The sequence below is a fragment of the Hemitrygon akajei genome, chromosome 25, assembly GCF_048418815.1.
Source record: "Hemitrygon akajei chromosome 25, sHemAka1.3, whole genome shotgun sequence".
NCBI classification, from domain to species: domain Eukaryota; kingdom Metazoa; phylum Chordata; class Chondrichthyes; order Myliobatiformes; family Dasyatidae; genus Hemitrygon; species Hemitrygon akajei.
Window position 1 is genome coordinate 22,731,866 of NC_133148.1, and position 22,423 is coordinate 22,754,288.

The following is a 22,423-nucleotide window of genomic DNA, read 5'->3' on the forward strand; positions in this document are numbered from 1 at the left end:
ACATATTGGTACCAACGACATAGGTACGAAAGGGGAGGAGGTCCTGAAAATAGATTACAGGGAGTTAGGAAGGAAGTTGAGAAGCAGGACCTCAAAAGTAGTAATCTCGGATTACTGCCTGTGCCACGTGACAGTGAGTATAGGAATAGAGTGAGATGGGGGATAAATATGTGGCTGAGGGATTGGAGCAGGGGGCAGAGACTCAGATTTCTGGAACATTGGGACCTCTTTTGGGACAGATGTGACCTGTACAAAATGGATGGGTTGCACTTGAATCCCAGGGGGACCAATATCCTGGCAAACACGAGGAAATCTGCAGATGCTGGAAATTCAAACAACACACACAAAATGCTGGTGGAACACAGCAGGCCAGGCAGCATCTATAGGGAGAAGCACTGTCGACGTTTCGGGCCGAGACCCTTCATCCATCCTGACGAAGGGTCTCGGCCCGAAACGTCGACAGTGCTTCTCCCTATAGATGCTGCCTGGCCTGCTGCATTCCACCAGCATTTTGTGTGTGTTGTTGTTAATGTCGACAGTGCTTCTCCTTATAGATGCTGCCTGGTCTGCTGTGTTCCACCAGCATTTTGTGTGTGTTGTTTGAATATCCTGGCAGGCAGGTTTGATAAGGCTATTGGGAAGAGTTTAAACTAAAATTGCTGGGAGGTGGGAGTCGAACTGAAGTGACGGAGGAAGGGGAGATTAGCTCAGAAATAGAGAAAGTTTGGAGGCAGTACAAAAGGGATGATAGACAGGTGATAGAGAAGGGACGCGCTCAGTCCGATGGTTTGAGATGTGTCTATTTTAATGCGAGAAGTATCATGAATAAAGCAGATGAGCTTAGAGTATGGATCAGCACTTGGATCTATGATGTTGTGGCCATTACAGAGACTTGAATCGTGTGGAGGCAGGAATAGCTACTTCAAGTGCCAGGCTTTAGATGTTTCAGAAAGGACAGGGAGGGAGGCAAAGAGGTGGGGGCGTGGCACTGCTGATCAGAGATAGTGTCACAGCTGCAGAAAAGGAGGAGGTCATGGAGAGGTTGTCTACGGAGTCTCTGTGGATGGAAGTTAGGAATAGGAAGGGGTCAATAACTCTACTGGGTGTTTTTTATAGACCACCCAATAGTAACAGGGATATCGAGGAGCAGATAGGGAGACAGATTCTGGAAAGGTGTAATGATAACGGCGTTGTCGTGGTGGGAGATTTTAATTTCCCCAATATTGATTGGCATCTCCCTGGAGTGAAGGGTTTAGACAGGGTGGAGTTTGTTAGGTGTGTTCAGGAAAATTTCTTAACACAATATGTAGATAAATCGACAAGAGGAGTGGCTGTACTTGATCTGGTATTGGGAAATGAACCGGGTCAGGTGTCGGGTCTCTCAGTGGGAGAGCATTTTGGAGATAGTGATCACAATTCTATCTCCTTTACCATAGCATTGAAGAGTGATAGGAATAGACAAGTTATGGAAATGTTTAATTGGAGTAAGGGGAAATTTGAGGCTATCAGGCAGGAACTTGGAAGCATAAAATGGAAACAGATGTTCTCAGGAAATGTACCGAAAAAATGTGGCAAATGATCAGGGGATATTTGTGTGGGGTTCTGAGTAGGTACGTTCCAATGAGACATGGAAAGGATGGTAGGGTACAAGATCCGTGGTTTACAAAGGCTGTTGTAAATCTAGTCAAGAAGAAAAGAAGAGCTTACGAAAGGTTCAAAAAACAAGGTAATTATATGAATCTAGAAGATTATAAGGCTAGCAGGAAGGAGCTTAAGAATGAAATTAGGAGAGCCAGAAGGGGCCATGAGATGGCTTTGGCAGACAGGATTAAGGAAAACCCCAAGGCATTCTACAAGTATGTGAAGAGCAAGAGGATAAGAAATGAGAGAATAGGACCAATCAAGTGTGACAGTGGAAAAGTATGTATAGAACCAGAGGAGATAGCAAGGTACTTAATGAATACTTTGCTTCAGTATTCAAAATGGCAAAGGATCTTGGTGATTGTAGGGATGATTTGCAGTGGACTGAAAAGCTTGAGAATGTAGATATTAAGAAAGAGGTGTGTTGGGAGCTTTTGGAAAGCATCAAGTTGGATAAGTCACTGGGACCTGACGCGATGTACCCCAGGCTACTGTGGGAAGCGAGGCAGAAGATTGCTGAGCCTCTGGCAATGATCTTTGCATCATCAATGGGGACGGGAGAGGTTCTGGAGGATTGGAGGGTTGCGGATGTTGTTGCCTTATTCAAGAAAGGGAGTAGGGATAGCCCAGGAAATTATAGACCAGTGAATCTTACTTCAGTGGTTGGTAAGTTGATGGAGAAGATCCTGAGCGGCAGGATTTATGAACATTTGGAGAGGCATAATATGATTAGGAACAGTCAGCATGGTTTTGTCAAAGACAGATCGTGCCTTACGAGCCTGTTTGAATTTTTTGAGGATGTGATTAAACACATTGATGAAGATAGAGCTGTAGATTTAGTGTACATGGATTTTAGCAAGGCAGCCCAAGTAAGGTAGCCCATGCCAGGCTAATTGAGAAAGTAAAGAGGCATGGGATCCAAGGAGACACTGCTTTGTGGATCCAGAACTGGCTTGCCCACGGAAGGCAAAGAGTGGTTGTCGACAAGTCATATTCTGCATGGAGGCCGGTGACCAGTGGTGTGCCTCAGGGATCTGTTCTGGAACCCTTACTCTTTGTGATTTTTATAAATGACCTGGATGAGGAAGTGGAGGGATAGGTAAATTTGCTGATGACGCAAAGGTTGGGGGTGTTGTGGATAATGTGGAGGGTTGTCAGAGGTTACAGCGGGACATTGATAGGATGCAAAACTGGGCTGAGAAGTGGCAGATGGAGTTCAACCCAGATAGGTGTGGAGTGGTTCATTTTGGTAGGTCAAAAATGATGGCAGAATATAGTATTAATGGTAAGACTCTTGACAGTGCAGAGGATCAGAGGGAACCTGGGGTCCGAGTCCATAGGACGCTCAAAGCAGCTGCGCAGGTTGACTCTGTGGTTAAGAGGGCATATGGTGTATTGGCCTTCATTAATCGTGGGATTGAGTTTAAGAGCCGAGAAGTAATGTTGCAGCTATAAAGGACCCTGGTCAGACCCCACTTGGAGTACTGTGCTCAGTTCTGGTTGCCTCACTACAGGAAGGATGTGGAAACTATAGAAAGGGTGCAGAGGAGATTTACAAGGATGTTGCCTGGATTGGGGAGCATGCCTTGAGAACAGATTGAGTGAACTCGGCCTTTTCTCCTTGGAGTGACGGAGGATGAGAGGTGACTTGATAGAGGTGTAAGATAATGAGAGGCCTCGATTGTGTGGATAATCAGGGACTTCTCCCCAGGGTTGAAATGGCTATCACTAGCGGGCACGGGTTTAAGGTGCTGGAGAGTTGGTACAGAGGAGATGTCAGGGGTAAGTTTTTTTACGCAGGGAGTGGTGAGTGCGTGGAATGGGCTGCTGGTGCCGGTGGTGGAGGCGGAAAAGATAGGGTCTTTTAAGAGACTCCTGGATGGCTACATGGAGCTTAGCAAAACAGAGGGCTATGGATAAAGCCTAGGCAGTTCTAAGATAAGGACATGTTCAGCACAGCTTTGTGGGCCGAAGAGCCTGTATTGTGCTGTAGGTTTTCTATGTTTCTGTGATTCAGGAACAGTCTCTTCCCTTCTGTCACCCGGTTTCTGAATGGACATTGAACCCATGAACACATTTCACGACATATGCCGGTGATATTAAACCAGAATCTGAACTGGAAACTCTAGTTTTGTTCCGTTCCAGATCCTTGGAGTCAGACAGCTGAGGCTCGGCTGTGTCTGGGAGGTGAACCGGCTGCCAGTCCCTCAGCCTGCGGACTGAGGGGAAAGCCTTGGCAGCATCACCCATTGCTGCCTCTAGACGAGACATTTTCACGAACCCCAGACCCGTCACGGGCCCCGCGATACGCATGCGCCGCAAGATGGCGTCGGCAGCACCCATCATCAGTAGAAAATTCCCCGGGGTTCGGGTGTGAAGCGTGGAGCTGAGAGAGAGGGGGAAATACGCGGGACCATCCCGGGGTCCGTAGTGTGTCCGGTTCCCGGAGTAACTGTCCCTCAGTCCGGCTGCGGACGCCGGGCTGATGAAAACCCGCCAGAACCCCGCTCCTACCTGCTCCCGATGCTCCAGAGCCGCTTGTCCACTGGGCGCATGCGCGAATTTGGCAGCTTGCTGTCATCTATGCGCATGCGTCCAGTTTGACAGCGGACAGACGGTGATTTCTGAAGCGCTGTGCTTTCTGGGTATGCACGGTGCCATTTCAAAGTTCAAGGTTCAAAGTGTATTTTATTTTCAAAATAAAGATATGTCACCATATATAGCCCTGAGATTTTCTTGTGGGCATATTCAGCATATCTATAGCATAGTAATGATGACTGAAAGATCAAGTAGCGAGCAGTAGGCAACAACCTGTACAAATGCAAATATAAATAAATAGCAATAAATAACGAGAACATGAGATAATGAGAATAATAATGAAATTAAACATGAGATAACGTGCTTTAAAGTGTGATCACTGCTTGTGGGGTATTTCAATGATTGGGCAAGTGAAGTTGAGTGTAGTTATCCCCTGTTGTTAAAGCACAGTGAGGACTGCCGAGCGCATCATTGGAGCTTCCCTGCCCTCTATTGTGGACCTGTACTCTTCCAGGTTGAAGAAGAGGGCGGGGAACATCATAAAGGACTCCTCCCATCCTGCGCACGGACTGTTTGATCTGCTTCCGTCTGGTAGGCGCTTCAGATCCCTCCAGACTAAGACTAATAGGCATTGGAGAAGTTTTTTCCCTACTGCGGTCACTTTGCTGAACAGTTAACTGCCGGTTAACTGTCGGCTAACTATTACTTGGATTGCACTACCTGTATGTATAATCTATATTTTCATTTATATTTATCATTATTATTGTTATGAGCAGAGAGACAACATCTGCCGGAAGTAAATTCCTTGTATGTGCATAGGTACTTGGCGATTAAAGTCTGATTCTGATTCTGATTCTGATTCTGGTTGTTCAAGAGCCTGTTGGCCTTCACCCTTCCTTGTGCAGCTGGATCCTGGATTTCCTGTCAGATCGCCAGCAGGTGATAAGAGTGGGCTCCCTCCCCTCTGACTCTCTACATGGTGCCCTTCAGTGCTGTGGCCTAAGCCCCCTCCAGTACTCTCTCTATATTCATGACTGTGTCACCATCCACAGCTCCAAGTTGCTAATTAAATTTGCTGATGATACATTGATTGGCCTTATCTCAAATATTAATGAGGCAGCATACAGAGAAGAAGTCATCACCCTGATGCAGTGGTGTCAAGAAAACAACCTCTCCCTCACTGTTGCAAAAAGAAAGGTGCTGGATATGGACGACAGGAGGAATGGAGACAGGCTAACCGCTATGTATCAATGTATGTGGGGTTGAGCTTTAAGTTTCTCGACATACACATCACCAAGGGTCTCATGTGGTCTGTACATCCCGGCTGTGTAGTGAAAAAACCACAACAGTGCCTCTTTCACCTCAGATGGTTGAAGAAGTTTGGCATGATCTCACAAAATCCTAAGGTCCTTCTACAGGGGCACCAGGCTGCACCACTGCTTGTACTTCCCTCTGTCACGTACCCCGTGACCGGGTTACCAAACCAGCAGAAATGGAATGATACGTTGGAGTCTGGTGGTACTGCAACTAAAGGTGTTTATTAGTAAACTAAGTAATACGGTATCAAAAATGCAAATATACATATAAAACAGGTTAGCAATGATAAATACAGAAGTGTAGGAATAAGGATCAAAACCAAGCTCTATCGTAGTCTAGGGGTAAATGAATAGTCTTAAGATAATGCAGAGTTCAGTTTGGGTTGAGGTAGTTGCTGTTGTGACGTTGGAGAGATAGAAAGGGCGAGCGAGCGAGAGATGAGCAGCTGCAGCAGGCAAACCTTCCGTTGTCTTCTTGTTCCGTTGTACTGTTGTGGTCACCGACTGTGACCCCTCCATTCCTGGCCAGACGGTTCTTCAGTGGTGAGCCTGTCACCCAGGCGAGGGTGGACACACACGCAAGCCCCCACCGGCCTGCCTTCACACACTGTGAGCCTCTGACCGATTCCCCCGAATCGATCCTCCAAACCCCCACCTTCCTGTGGGTGCACAACACTCTTTCAGTGTCCAGTGGCGTGTCTGCCTGTGTCTCAGCAGACTCATCTTTTCTCTCTCCAGCCAGGGTACCAGCCATCCATCAACTGACCATGTTCATCAAACTGGGCCACTCCTTGCTGTCTCAGCAGACTCATCTTTTCTCTCTCCAGCCAGGGTACCAGCCATCCATCAACTGACCATGTTCATCAAACTGGGCCACTCCTTGCTGTCTCAGCAGACTCATCTTTTCTCTCTCCAGCCAGGGTACCAGCCATCCATCAACTGACCATGTTCATCAAACTGGGCCACTCCTTGCTGTCTCAGCAGACTCATCTTTTCTCTTTCCAACCAGGGTACCAGCCATCCATCAACTGACCATGTTCATCAAACTGGGCCACTCCTTGCTGTCTCAGCAGGCACCCGGCATCACTCTGCTGTCTCAGCAAGGACTCACACAAGCAGGCAGAGTCCTTGGAAGTAAAGCCAACAATCAGCAGAGAAGCCATAATTTTAAATCCTTGTGTCTCTCTCATTATCAGCATGTGCAGCATGGCGCCTCTCTCCCTCTTTATCTGTCTCTCTCATTAGCAGCATAGTTCACGGGGGAGTCAACTCTGGACCCCATCTCCCCATGGTTTGCTCATCACACATAACACCTCAATTGCAGGACTCTGCAGGGAGTGGTGTGGACAGCCCTGTGCATCTGTAGACGTGAACTTCCCACTATTCAGGACAGTTATGAGACAGGTGTATAAAAAGGATCAGAGGATCATTGGGACCCTGAGTCACCCCAACTGCAAACTGTTCCAGCTGCAACCATCCGGGAAACGGTACTGCAGCATGTCCTGTTGTACATACGATTTATTACAAATGACCATAAGTCATTGTACATTTAGACCGGGACGTAACAAAGATTTTTACTCCTCATGTATGTGAAGGACATAAGAAATAAAGTCAATTCAGTGATGGTTGAGGAGTAGTAATATTCTTGAACCTGATGGTGAGAGTCCCGAGGCTCTTGCACCTTCTACCTGATGGCAGCAGAGAGAAAAGTGCAAGGCCTGGCCAGTGGGAACCCCAGATGATGGATGCTGCTTTCCTACGACAGTGTTTCATGTAGATGTGCTCACTGGTTGGGAAGGGCCAATAGCCAATACCTATTGGAGGACTTACCAATTGGCATTGGTGTTTCCGTACCAGGCTGTGATGCAGCCAGTCAATGTACTCTCCAATACACACCTTTAGAAGTTTGTCAAAGTTTAAGCTGTCATGCCGAATCTCCACAAACTCCTAATGAAGTACAGGTGCTTGGTACTTTGTTCACAATTGCACTTATTATTGCACCAAGGACAGGTCCTCAGTAATAGTAAAATTCATGAATTTAAGACTGCTGACCCCCTTCATCTCTGATCTTCTGATGAGGACCGCTGATTTCCCCCTCCTGAAGTCTATAATTAGTTTTTTGATCTTGCTGAGATTCAGAGAGAGGTTGTTTTATGACACCACTCAGCTATATCTGGAATCTCCTTCCATACGCCGATTCATCACCACCTTCGATCTGGCCTATGACCGTGGCGTTGTCAGCAAACTTGAGTATAGCATTGGAGCTGTGCTTAGCCACTCAGTCGTAAGGGTGAAGTAGAGCAGGGGGCTAGGCACACAGCCCTGTGGGGCACCTGTGCTGATAGAGATCGTGGAGGAGGTGTTGTTGCCAAACCTAGCTGACTGCGGTCTGCAAATGATGAAAACCAGGATCCAATTGCAGAATGAGGTATTGAGGCAAAGGTCTTGAGCCTTATTGATTAGTTTTGAGGGGATGATGGTATCGAATGCTGAGCTGTAGTTGATAAAGAGCATCCTGATGTGTGCACCTTTGCTGTCAAGGTGTTCCAGGATTGAGTAAAGAGCAAATGAAATGGCATCTGTTGTGGATCTGTTGCTCCGGTAGGTAAATTGGAGCAGATCCAAGTCACCTCTCAGGCAGGAGCTGATGTTTCATCACCAACCTCTCAAAGCTCTTCGTCACTGTGGCTGTAAGTACAACTGGGCAATAGTCATTGAGACAGGTCACCGTGTTCTTCTTGAGCAACAGGGTGAACAAAACCTGCTTGAAGCAGGTGGGTACCATGTAATGCTGGACAGAGAGGTTAAAAACCTCAGTGAACACGCCAGCCAGTTGGTCAGCACAGGCCTCTAGTGTGTGTCCAGGTACCCTGTCCAGTCTGGATGATCTCCGTGGATTCACCCTCCGGAAGGCAGCCCTCACATCAGCTTCAAAGACCGAGACCATGGGATCATCAGGGAATGTGGGAGCTCTATGTTCTGATGTTCAAAGCGAGCATAGAAGGCATTGAGCTCATCTGGAGACAAGGACCTTCTGTCTCCCATGTCGCCTGATTTAACTTTTAGGGTATCGGCAAGCACTGTTTCCGCTTCAAATCCAGTCAATGTTTTTACGTGGAGAACTCAGCAGCTACTTTAACACAGCAAGCTCCCACTTGATATACTCGATATCAACCTGCTTCAAATTCAAAGTCTACACACAAGTGCAGATAGAAACCAAAAACACAACAGATTCTTCAGATGCTGGAAATATAGAAGACACACAATGAGGAATTAAGCTGGTCAGTTACCATCTATGCAGAGGAATAAACAGTTGAGGCTTCAAGCCAAAAACCTCTATTCCTGAAATATTGGCTGTTAATTCCACTCCACTGATACTGCTTCACTGCTGAGTTCCTCCAGCATTTTGCAGGAATAAACAACTTTTTTCCCCCACAGTCAATCAGTTTCTACATGTGAATTCCATCCAAACTGAGAGCCAGTCATTGGCACCTCACTGCCATAAACTCTCCGGCCACGCATCAGGTCAGATCACAGACGTAGTGATCCCTCCAACAATAAAGCAGTCGAGCGTCTGAGTGAAGAACTGCTTGGGTGTTCTCAGGGCCCTGGCCCAACTGAGATTCAATGAGAAGTTAAAACAGAAAACTTCATTTCAGGCACAGAGCAGATGTACATTTCCAGCTGGGAAGAGATTTCACTTCTGTTCCAAGGATCGACAATCATATGTTGTCATTACAAATGTAATCTGCTAACTCCTTCAATGAATCAAAGACAATTTATATGTCTTATCTCCAGGTTGGTTCATACTCATCTCATCCCTGCTACAAACACTGTTTGGGTTCTTCTTGCTACAGCTGTCTTCTCACGCATCTCCTCCTCCACATTTAAGCAATTCGACTGCTGATCCTGACCAACACAGCAGATCTGATGCACTGTTATGTTTGAGAAACCCATCCATAAATACTTTACCTTTTCTACCTGTAGATTATTTACAAAATATATCAATAGGTGAAGGACATCATTTCAGCTGATATAATTTTAGTCTCTATGGTAACCTCTGACATCACAGCAAGGCCCAACACCATTTGGAGGAACAAGACCTCATATTCTAACTGAGCACAGTCAAGGCATTCGGACATAGCATCAAATTTTCTGTCCTCCTGTCTGATGTTGTCCTGTTGTCCTCCATCAATCTATGACTTGGCTCAGTTAGTCTCTCTCCATTAGTATAGCTTCACATAGTCCCACAGACCTACTGAGAGCGCATGGTAATGACACAGCTACCACTAGACACTTTCCGATTATTCTGACCCTCCCAACATTTGACATTGGTAAAGTCAACACTAACAACATCTTTGAACCTCAAGAGTAGGTGATCAGGCTTCCTCCTTGGAGACTGACACTGTGTGGGAGTTTTGTGGTGTGAATGCTACTGGTGACTTGTTACCCAGTACGTTATTACGTACGCGCGGAGAACAGTAGAGGAACGTGGTCTCGGTGGCAGAAGGTCAGACCAGAGGACGTTGAATGAAGGTGATTTTCTAAAGGAGCAAAGGTGATGTGATGATTTTGTTTCAGTAATGGGAGAGAAGGACAAAGGCTATCTGAAGTTGAAGGGTCATGGTGCCACTGAAAATGTGTACAAGCCCACCACGGTCGTGTCATCGGTGAACTTGATGATGTGGTTCGAGCTGCGTGTTGCAGCACAGTCGTGGGTCAGCAGAGTGAACAGCAGTGGACTGAGCACACAGCCCTGGGGGGCCACATGCTCAGTGTGATGGTGTTGGAGATGCTGCTCCCAATCCTGACTGACTGTGGTCTCCCAGTCAGGAAGTCTAGTATCCAGTTGCAGAGGGAAGTGTTCAGGCCCAGTAGGCTCAGCTTTCCAATCAGGTGCTGAGGAATGATTGTGTTGAATGCCGAACTGAAGTCTATGAACAGCATTTGAACGTACGTGTCTTTTTTGTCCAGGTGGGTGAGGGCCAGGTGGAGGGTGATGGTGATGGCATCGTCTGCTGAGCGGTTGGGACGATACACAAACTGCAGAGGATCCAGTGAGGGGGGCAGCAGGGTCTTGATATGCCTCATGACGAGCCTCTCGAAACACTTCATGATGATGGATGTGAGTGCAACGGGACGGTAGCCGTTGAGGCAGGACACTGAAGACTTCCTCGGCACGGGGACGATGGTGGCGGCCTTGAAGCACGTTGGAACGACGGTGCTGCTCAGGGAGATGTTGAAGATGCCAGCTGGTCTGCACATCCTCTGAGCACTCTGCCAGGAATATTGTCTGGTCCAGCAGCCTTCCGTGGGTTGACCCTGCATAAAGTTTTCCTCACATTGGCCATGGTGAGACGCAGCACCTGGTCATTGGGAAGAGGAGCGGTCTTCCTCACCACCACGTCATTTTCCACCTTGAAATGGGTGTAGAAGTTATTCAGCGCATCTGGGAGGGAGGCATCACCCGCACGGTCAGATGATGTTGTCCTGTAACTGGTGATGTCCTGGATGCCCTTCCACATGCGCTGAGTGTCGCCGCTGTCCTGGAAGTGGCTGTGGATTCGCTGGGCATGTGCACGCTTTGCCCCTCTGATGGCTCGGGACAGTTTGGCCCTCACTGTTGTTAGGGCTGCCTTGTCGTCTGCTCTGAAGGCAAAGTCACTGGTCCTCAGCAGCGCACGCACCTCCACGGTCATCCATGGCTTCTGGTTATCGCGTATAGTGATGGTCTTGGACACAGTGACATCATCAATGCACTTGCTGATGTAGCTGGTCACTGATGCCGTGTACTCCTCTAAGTTGGTAGAGTCGCCATCGGTTGCAGCCTCCCTGAACATGTGCCAGTCAGTGTGCTCAAAGCAGTCTTGAAGAGCAGAGATGGCTCCTGCTGGCCAGGTTTTCACCTGCTTCTGAACTGGTCTGGAGTGCCTGACGAGTGGTCTGTACGCTGGGATTAGCGTAACAGAGATGTGGTCTGAGTAATCGAGGTGGGGGTAACCACACACAAAGCTATGCTGACTCTCCCTGATTTCTGAATGTCCTATCCCTAAAAATTTTCTCCAGCAGTTTGACTGATGTGAGACTTACTGGTCTATAGTTCCCTTCTTATATAGAGGAACAACATTAGCTACTCGCCAGTCCTCCAGGACCTCGCCTGTGGCTAGAGAGGACAAGAAGATACTGGTCAAGGGCCCAGCAATCTCATCTCCTGCCTCCTTCAAAACCCTGGGATAAATCCCACCAGGCCCTGGGGACTTATCCATTTTAATACTCTTCAGGAGGCGCAACACTTCCTTCTCCTTGACCTTTAAATGTTGTAACATATTTATACATTCAGCACTGATCTCCTGGTCCTCCATTTCCTTTCCCTTGGTAAATACTGAAGTAAAGTGCTCACTAAGTACCTCACTCACATTCTCTGCATCCAAGCAAATGTTCCCCCTTTATCCTTGAGTGGTCCCACCCTCTCCCTAGTTATCCTCTTGCTCTTGATATATGTATAGAATGCCTTGTGATTGACTTGCCAAGGACTTCCTATGGCCCCTACCGGTTTCCTAATTCACTTTGTTAGTTCTTCTCTGGCTTCTTATACTCCTCATGTGCTTTGTTTTAATCCTGACTTCCAAAGCTTTACATCCTTTCCCTTTTTCTTCTTGACTAAACATCACCTCTCTGGACATCCAAAGTTTTCTTACCTTTCCATCCCCGTCCTTCCTTCGAACAGGAACATCCCCTTCCTGTACTCTGTGCAACTGATCTTTAAATACGGTACCCTCCACATCTGATGTGGACTTTCCAGAGAAAAGATATTTCCACTTCACTTTCTTAGTTTCTGCCTAATGCTCTTGTAATTTGCCTGACTCTAATTTAAAAACTCCTCCATAAGGACCATACCTATCCTTATCTATAGCTATCCTAAATGATAAGGAGTTGTGGTCACTGTTCCCTAACTGCTCACCTACTGAAAGGTTAGTCACCCTGGCCAGGATCATTACCCTACAGCAGGTCCAGTACGGCCCCTCATCTCATTGGACTATCAAGAAACTTTCCTGGATACAATTATTGAGTTCTGCCCCATCTAAACCCCTTACACCAAGCAGGTCCCAGTTCATATTAGGTAAGTTGAATCCCCCAGGACATAAATCCTACTACTGTTAGACATTTCCTTAATCTGATTACATATCTGTTCCTTGTGTGGCTATTAGGGGCTTTGTAGTACAATCCCTCAGTGTGATTGCACCCTTCCTGTTCCCGAGTTCCACCCAAATGGACTCAGTGTCTGACCCTCCATTTCGTCTCCTCTGAGTGCAGCTGTGATATTGTCCCTGATTAGTAGTCCAGCTCCACCCCCTCTTTCATCTTTTCTAAAACTTCAAAAGCCTGGCACATAGTCACCCATTGCTGCCCCTCTCTTAACCAAGTTTCAGTAAAGGCCACATCATCCATGTACTGATCCACACTCTCTAAGTTCATCACCTTTACCCATAATATTCCCAGCATTGAAACACACACACTTCAAACTATCCAACCCATCATACCTGATAATTTGATTTTGCCTTTCAATATTTACTCTGACAGGTCAACGACGCTTGTTTGGAAGGAGACCTTTGCAGGCATTTGGGCTCATTCTGGTGGCCCGATCAGTGGCAGGAGCAGGGCACAGTGTTGAGGTTTCTCACAGGTCCTGACCAGGATCTGGGCCGTACCTTCCAAATATCTGGACCTGACTTGCACTACCTTACTTTCCCTTTGCTATTTTCTAATTATGATTTATAATTTAAATTTTTATTATATTTACTTTGATTTGTACTTCTGGGAGCGCGAAGTGCAGAAACAAGTATCACTGTAGTATCAATTGTTTGGTGACAATAAAGTAAAGGTTGGCGAAGCTTGTTTAAAAGTACAGAAGGGACAAGCAGGGCAGCCATTGTCCGGAGTAGGCCAGTGGTGAGAATAGGAATCGCAGGCTGTGGCTCAAGGAGGCTTCAGCTCGAAAGAGACATGGCTCCAGCTAAGTTTCTATTAATGTTCCCATTTTACCCTCTCTTACTGAGTCTAATGTAGTAAATCACCGTTGTGTGTTCTTCATCCCGGATGTTGGATTCCTGGGAGACCCAGGCTCCCAGGGAACTACATCTGCATGAAGTGCATTCAGCTGCAGCGCCTTAAAGACTGTATTAGGGATCTGGAGCAGTAGCTTCGGCTTGTACAGGAGAGTGAGGAAATAACGGATCAGAGTCACAGGGAAGTCGTCAACCCGAAGTTGCAGGAGGCGAGTAGCTGGGTGACTGTCAGGAGAAATGGAAATGTGAATAGGCAGTTCGCGCAGAGCATCCCTGTGGCCATTCCTCTCAATAATAAGAATACTGTTTTGGATACTGTTGTGGAGGACGACCTCCCAGAGAAATGCCGTGACGACCGGGTTACTGGCATTGCACTTGGGTCCATGGGGCAGAAGGGAAAGAGGGGAGCGGTAGTGATAGGGGACACAATGGTCAGGGGAACAGACAGTAGATTCTGTGGACATGAATGGGACATCCAGGTTACTGGCACAGAGCATGGGGCCGTGGTGCAGAAGGGGAAGAGGGAGAAGAGGGGAGCAGGAGTGATAGGGGACACAATGGTCAGGGGAACAGACAGAAGATTCTGCGGATGAGAATGGGACATCCGGATGGTATGTTGCCTCCCAGGTGCCAGGATCAGATTGCATCCACAACATTTTGGAGAGGGGGGGAGAGCAGCCAGATGTCTTGGTACATATTGGTACCGATGACATAGGAAGAAAAAGCAAAGAGGTCCTGAAAAGAGAATTTGGAGAGCTAGCTAGAAAGCTGAGAAGCAGGACCTCCCGGGGAGTAATTTCTGGATTGCTGCCTGTTCCACGTGCCAGTGAAGGTAGAAACAGGGTGATATGGCAGATTAATGTGTGGCTGAGAAGCCGGTGCAGGGGACAGGTTCTAGGACCATTGGAATCTATTCTGGGGAGGTATGACCTGCTCAAAAGTGATAGGCTGCTCCCGAACCCGAGGGGAACCAATATTCTCGTGGGCAGGTTTGTTAGAGCTGTTGGGGAGGACTTAAACTAATCTGGCAGAGGGATGTGAACAGGAATGAAAGGACTCAGGATAGGACAGGTGGTAAAAAAAGCTAAGATAGTGTGCGGGTAGACCATCAGGAAGAACAGGCAGATGATGGGACAAAATTGCAGCTAGCAGGGTGAGTATCAGTGCATTATGGATGCAGAATCACTCACTCATGGCTTGGCTTCGCGGACGAAGATTTAGGAAGGGGGCTGCCCACGTTTGCTGCAGTCGTAGACATGGGCGTGCCCTTCAGTTTGTGCAATGGTTCTTTTTAGGTGGAGTGTAGTGGGCGCGGTACTGGCCCCACACTTTACACCCAGGGTTCATCTGCCATAGCCTAGCAAGCTGGGATGGTGACAGCGAGGTCCTCGGGTCATAGGAGTGTTACGTCGGAGTGTCCTTCTCCTAGGTGGATGGCCTGACAAGACTGACGACCCCCACCTGCCTGGGTTTGGAGACAGAGTTGTCCTTCTGCAGCTTTTTGATGCAGAATCAAAAACAGTAGCAAATGCAGTACTCAAAGTGTTATATCTCAATGCATGGAGTATAAGGTGGATGATCTTGATGCACTATTACACATTATCAGGTGGCTATCACTGAATCACGGCTGAAGGATGGCTGTAGTTGGGACTTGAATGTCCAAGAGTACACATTGTATCGGAGTGATGGGAAGGCAGGCAGAGAGGGTAGCATGGCTAAGCTGGTGAAGAATGGCATCAAATCAGTAGAAAGATGTGACATGGGATCAGAAGATGTTGAATCCTTGTGGGTTGAGTTAAGAAACTGCAAGGGTAAAAGGACATTGATGGCAGTTATATACAGCCCTCCCAAAGTCAGCTGGGATGTGAACCAGAGGTTACAATGGGAAACAGAAAAGGGCAAAGTTATGATGGACATGGGAGATTTCAACATGCAGATGGATTGGGAAAATCGGGTTGGTAATGGATCATAAGACAGTAAGTTTGTTGAATGCCCACGAGATGGCTTTTTAGAGGTGTTTGTTGTTGAGCCTAGTAGGGAATCAGCTATGCTGGATTGGGTGTCATGTAATGAACCAGAGATGATTAGGGAGCTCAAGGTAAAAGGACCCTTAGGAGGCAGTGATCACAGTATGATTGAGTTCAACTTCAAATTGGATAGGGAGTGATGTAGCAGTATTTCAGTGGAGTAAAGGAAATTACAGTGGTATGAGTGAGAAGTTGGCCAAAGTAAATTGGAAGGCAGGGATGACAGCAGAGCAGCAATGGCATAAGTTTCTGGGAAAAAGGAGGAAGGTGCACGATAGATGTATTCCAAAAACAAAGAAATATTCAAATGGCAAAATAGTACAACTGGGGCTGACCAGGGAAGTCAAAGCTAATGTAAAAGCAAAAGAGAGGGCATACACAAAGCAAAAATTAATAGGAAGAGAGAGGATTGGGAAGCTTTTAAAAAACTTACAGAGAGCAACTAAAAGAATCATTAGGAGGGAAAAGATGAAATATGAAAGCAAGCTAGCAAACAATATCAAAGTGGATAGTAAAAGCTTTTTCAAGTTTGTAAAAAATAGAGAGATGAAAGTGGATATAGGATGTAGGACCACTAGAAAATGAGGCCAGAGGTAATTGGGAGTCCTCTCAATTCCCTAACTGCCTAAAGGTCAGCTTACAGGTAGAGTCAGTGAGGAAGGCAAATGCCATTTTTGCATTCATTTCAAGATGTCTAGAATACAAGAGCAGGGATGTGATGATGAGGTTTCATGTCACTGGTGAGGCCTCACCTTGAGTATTGTCAACAGTTTTGGTCTCCTCATCTAAGAAAGGATGTGCTGACATTGGAGAGGATTCAGAGGAGGTTCACAAGGATGATTCCAGAAATGAGAGGTTTATCATATGAGGGACGTTTGATAGCTCTGTGTCTGCACTCGCTGGATTCTGAAGGACGGGTGGGGGGGGGGGGGGCGGATTTCATTGAAACCTTTTGAATGTTGAAAAGCCTACAGAGAGTAGATGTGGAAACAATGTTTTCCATAGCGGGGGAGTCTAGGGCAAGGAAGCACAGCCTCAGGATAGAGGGGGATCCATTTAAAAGGGATGCGGAGAAATTCTGTCATTGTCACTTTTCACATTTCTCTTTGCAGTAAAGACAACTCTGTTTCCCTGGCAGTACGCATGTACAAAGCTACGCAGCGAGTTAAACAACGTCTCAAAAATCAGCCGAGACGGAAGCTTCCTTCAGGGTTTTTAATCAGACGGGAACCATTGCAAGAACTCAGCACACTAAGATGAGAAATTCTGCAGGTGCTGGAAATCCGAGCAACACACTCAAAATGCCGGGGAACTCAGCAGGCCAGGCAGCACCTATGGAAAAGAGTGGAGCGATGAAGGGTCACGGCCTGAAACGTCGACCGTTTACTCTTTTCCATAGATCCTGCCTGGCCTGCTGAGTTCCTCCAGCATTTTCTGTGTGTTGCTAAGACCTCAGCGCAGTTGGATGTGATCTTATGCAACCTGAGATTGGAGTACGTCAGCATGTCTAGCACCACATTCAGCACACTGACCGCTTCCTCTGCATTAGAGAATGATTGAAGACCATCATCAACATGGAATTTCCTCTCTACGTACCTACGCGCTCCAGTTCTGAATTCCTTAGCTCCCTCAATAGCAGTCCTCTTAAGGCCATAGATTGCTACAGCAGGAGAGGGACAGTTACCGCACACATGAAGTCTCATACGGGACTCCAGAATCTCACTGTCTAGTTGGTGGTTACAAAACCACAAGGATCTGAGGTAGACTCGGTGACCCTCTCTCACTAGGAAACTGTGGAACAGTGGTTTGATGTCTGCCATCACTGCAACGGAATCAGTTCTGAAGTACGAGACCCCGAGCAGACTGCTATTGAGGTCAGGACCCCACAAGAGTGCATTGTTCAGTGAGACATGTTTGAAATGCATACTTACATCAAAGACAATTTGTACTGTTCGTTATCTGTCATCTGCCTGATGGAACTGACCCTCTAGTTTGCTGTGGTTTTCTCAATTGGCATCCAAGAGCTTCACAGAGATCATATTTGCTCTCTTGTACAGTGTGAATCAGTTGGGCTTTATGATGACCTACTGACACTGAATTTTCCAAATTTCACACCTCAGGAAGGGATGGCACCCTCAAACGTGACATGTAGATTGCACACATTTTTCCTGGGGGTGTAGTTTCTAGCTTTTTGGTAGAGAAAAAGAAAGAGTCTCCTGTATCAGAAAAGTTGACTTGAAGTCACCAATACCAGAGGAATGGATAAAAGGAATAAACTGATAAGATGTTGGGACACAAAGACATCTTTTCTATGATGAGTATGATACTGTTTTTTTAAAGTACTTACACTATCACAGTGACAGAGGAAACAGCTTTCAGAGAGAGGTCTTGCCGGCTAACACCAGCAGAGATTGAAGATGTTACGCATCTCCTACTGAAAATGAATGAAGCTAGAATTGTCACTGAGTTAAGGAGTCCCTATGTGTTATCTATAATTATTGTGATGAAAAAAAAACAGGAAAATATGAATGTGTGATGATTGTCACTGAACAGACGTATAATCCCAGACCCACACACAGTTCCATTGTGATAGAGGATGCTCTGGCCTGCAGACGTGGAAGAAAATGGTTCAGTGTGGTGGTTCTAAGAACCAGGATTACCGTAAGATATAAGAGCAGAATTAGGCCTTTTGGCCCATCGAATCAGCTCCACCATTTCATCATGACTGATCCCATTTTCCCTCTCAGCCCCAATCTCCTGCTTTCTCCCCATATCCCTTCATGCCCTGACCAAATCAAGAATCTATCAACCTCTGCCTTAAGTATACAGGTGCCTATGACAAAGCATTCCACAGATTAACTGCTTTCTGGCTGAAGAAATTCCTCCTCATCTTAGTTCTAAAAGGACACCCCTCTTTTCTGAGGCTACGTCCTCTGGTCTTCGACTCTCCCACCATAGGAAACGTCCTTTCCACATCCACTCTAACAAGACCTTTCACCATTCAATAGGTCACACCACATCGAATATAGCAAATATTACCTAATACCGATGAGTGAATCTGCTAAAGGAAAAAGAGCATTCTTATGTCCTCTTGGAGTTTTTCCCAGTTTGAAAGGATGCCCCAGGGCATATCAGGAGCACTGGCTAGTTTCCAACGTGTCATGGAGCAGACTGCTGGAGACATGAACCTGCTTGAAGTAGTTGTGTAATTGGATGATCTCACAGTGTTTGAGTCAACACTGGAGCAGCAGGAGACAAGGCTACTGAAGGTGTTAGACTACCTGAAAGCTGAACGTTTAAAACTGTCTCTGGACAAATGTCAGTCTGTAAAACATCAGTCAACTATGTACGACACATAGATTCTCAGAATAGAGGGGCTACAGATCCTTCTAAGATAGAGGCGGTAACCACATGACCAAGAACTGTGAGTGCTCTGCACTCATTCCTTGGATTCCGTGTGTACTACTGGAGATTTGTAAAGAACGACTCCAGAGTGAGTCACCATTTGAATCAACTCCTTGCAAGACTGAAGAGCTGATTATGGACTTGAGTTCAAATCCAAGTTGGGCCACCCCTCGAGCACACTTTCCATTTGTGCAGGGTTGAGCGCCGAGCTAGCCACTCGGCCTCGTAAACAAAAGGGTTGAGTCAGGAACGTTCATATTGTGACCTGGGTAATCCAAAAGGCGACCAATCCTGACACCACACGCCAGACAAGAATGGCTGACTGTCTGGTGCGACACACAAAAAGATAATGGACTTTAGGAAGGGTAAGACGAGGGGAAACAAACCAATCCTCATAGAGGGATCAGAAGTGGAGAGAGTGAGCAATTTCAAGTTCCTTGGTGTCAATTTCTCTCAGGACCTAACCTGGATGCAACATATGGGTGCAGCTATAATGAAGACAACATAGTGGCTATATTTCAGTAGGAGTTTGAAGAGATTTGGTTTGTCAACTAAAACACAAAAACTTCTACAAATGTATCATGGAGAGCATTCTGACTGGCTGCATCGCAAAGGACCAGAAAACATCCACAATTGCAAATGCTTTGTTGGGAGAAATACTTTATTCATTACGGCCTCCCGAGAAGGATGCACAGTGATCAGGGAAAGGATTTTGTGAGCAGTCTCATACATGTGTTACTGAGCTTGTTTTGAGTCCAGAACTTCAAGGACAATGTATATCATCTTCAAGATGATCCTCAGCCTGAGAGATTCAACAGGACATTGTTAGACATGCTCGGAACTCTTGATGCCAAGAAGAAGAATTAGTGTCAGCATATTGGACATTTGGTACAGTTGTAACTGTACTCAGAATGAAGCCATTGGCTACTCATCATACCATTTAATGTTCGGACGTGAAGCCAGATCACGCCTGCAGAAACACCACTAGTCTCCAGTAGCAAACCCAAAAAGTTTCCCTTAGTCCTATTCTTTCAAATTTTCTTTTGACTTGCTATGTTCCTCTAGCATTGTGTGAGTATTACTCTGGATTTCCAGCATCTGCACTCTCGTGTATTATACAGAAAAGAACAGGGAATATGGAGGTTAACAACCAATGCCATTCTTCCTCAGCACAAAGGTTTGAGGGATGAAGAACATGTTGCACATAACTGCATTGACCTTGTATTCAGTCTGCAGAAAGTCATGCAGGAAATTCAAGGGGAACCTTTTCACCCACAACTGGTGACTATTTAGAACCCATCACCACAGAGAGAGTGAGAAGTGAAAAGCAGGGATGGATTTAAAAGGACATTAGTGGAACAGAAACATGGGCGCGGACCAGCTGGACTGTGTTGGCTCCAAGTGGTAAACTGGGTGTGTTGTAGATTAACTAAGTACCTGAGACAATGTTTAAAATGGAACTCATCTATTTGTCACCAATCCAGAATATTAAACTCCATTCCCATCATATCAACAATAAGAAACACTTCCCATCCTAATCACTAGGGGGCAGACTTCATCTAAGAGATCAACAATAATTACAGTCTGACACAACAGTCACTTTTGAACGTGTCTCTGGACTCAGAAGCTGTGAGGGTTAAATATCCAGCAGGCCGCTTACTTAAACTCGGTAGTGTGAATTCGGTAGTGCTTCACAAGGTGGGCTGACTGAGTGAATCCCTTCCCACATTCAGAGCAAGTGAATGGTCTCTCCCCAGTGTGAATTCGCTGGTGTGCCAGTAGGTTAGATAACAGAGTGAATCCCTTTCCACATTCAGAGCAGGTGAATGGTCTCTCCCCAGTGTGAATTCGCTGGTGCGCCAGTAGGTTAGATGACGAAGTAAATCCCTTCCCACATTCAGAGCAGGTGAATGGTCTCTCCCCAGTGTGAATTCGCTGGTGCGCCAGTAGGTTAGATGACCGAGTAAATCCCTTCCCACATTCAGAGCAAGTGAACGGCCTCTCCCCAGTATGAATTCGCTGGTGTGTCAGTAGGTTACCGAACTGAGTAAATCTCTTCCCACATTCAGAACAAGTATATGGTCTCTCCCCAGTGTGAACTCGTTGGTGCACCAGTAAATTAAAAGACTCAGTAAATCTCTTCCCACATTCAGAACAAGTATATGGTCTCTCCCCAGTGTGAACTCGTTGGTGCACCAGTAAATTAAAAGACTCAGTAAATCTCTTCCCACATTCAGAACAAGTGAACTCCCTGGTATGAACTCGCTGGTGTGAAAGCAGTTTTGATGACGAAGTAAATCCCTTCCCGCATTCAGAGCAGGTGAACGGTCTCTCCCCAGTTTGAACTTGCTGTTGTCTCATCATTTGGGATGCAACAGTGAATCCCTGTCCACACACAAAACTGTGGAACAATCTCTCTCTCACTTGTGAACTTGCTTATGTGCCTGCACGTAGACTTGGTGAATCAGTCTTTTCCCATAGGGTAGGGTTCTCACCCTGACACTGAACACGTGATCGGATTCTCCTTGCTGTGAGTGCTGTGCTGTCTTCTCAAGCATCTCCTCCTCTACAGTCAGAGACTGATTGTTTTCAAGTGCTGGTGAGCTGACAAAGACAGCAGAACTGACGTGTTTTTATCTTTAAGATTCCCATTCAGAAATTCTTTGATGTTTCAAACCTGCAAGATGATTTATAAAAGACATCAATGGATGAAGGACAGTATTTTAAATTAAACAGTTTTAGTCTCTAACATATAGTGAGATTCAGCCCAAGTTGGAGAAACAACTCCTTATCTTTTACCTGGCCCCAGTTCAGGAATCCTGACTGACAATTAAATTCCTGTCCTTCCGCCTCTGTCAGAATGGACATGTCTGCCCATCATTGATCTGTGACTTGGCTCAGTTTGTCTCTCCCAGTCGGTATTATTTCAGGTTCTGGGCACGTCCCACAGAGCTACAAAGAGCACATGATATTACACGGCTGCTCTGGAGGCTTTCTAAGCACTCAAACCCTCCTCCCTCACCAGTGTGAGTGCTGCAGGTCACTGGTTACTCCAGACAAAGGTGTCTGATATGCAGTAAATCTGTTCCCAGAGAGAATGGGATTAAACATGTTCTCGCAGGTAGAGAGATCCAGAACCAGAAGAGGTAGAACAAGGGCAATTTTAGAAAAGATTGAAAGTGAATGCAAGGCTTTGAGACCACAAGATATAGAAGCAGAAGTAGGCCATTCGGCCAATTAAGTCTACTCTGCCATTTAATCATGGGCTGATCCAATTCTTCCAGTCATCCCCTTCCCCTGCTTTGATGCCCTGGCTAATCAAGAACCTATCTACTTTTTGCCTTAAATACCCCCAATGACTTGGCCTCCACAGCTGCTCAAAGCAACAAATTCCACAGATTTACCACCCTCTGACTAAAGTAATTTCTTC

General features: G+C 46.3%; 1 protein-coding gene across 1 annotated transcript in view; it reads right to left on the minus strand.

The window, feature by feature from the left end:
- Positions 1-22,423, minus strand: part of LOC140716437 (uncharacterized) — a 37,724-nt gene that overhangs the window by 8,577 nt on the left and 6,724 nt on the right. The window contains exons 2-3 of the mRNA XM_073029173.1: positions 20,660-21,670; positions 12,133-12,135 (exon numbers count right to left, since the gene is read on the minus strand). Coding sequence (XP_072885274.1) covers positions 12,133-12,135; positions 20,660-21,357 — 701 coding nt within the window. The 5' untranslated portion in view covers positions 21,358-21,670. The remainder of the gene's footprint in view (positions 1-12,132; positions 12,136-20,659; positions 21,671-22,423) is intronic.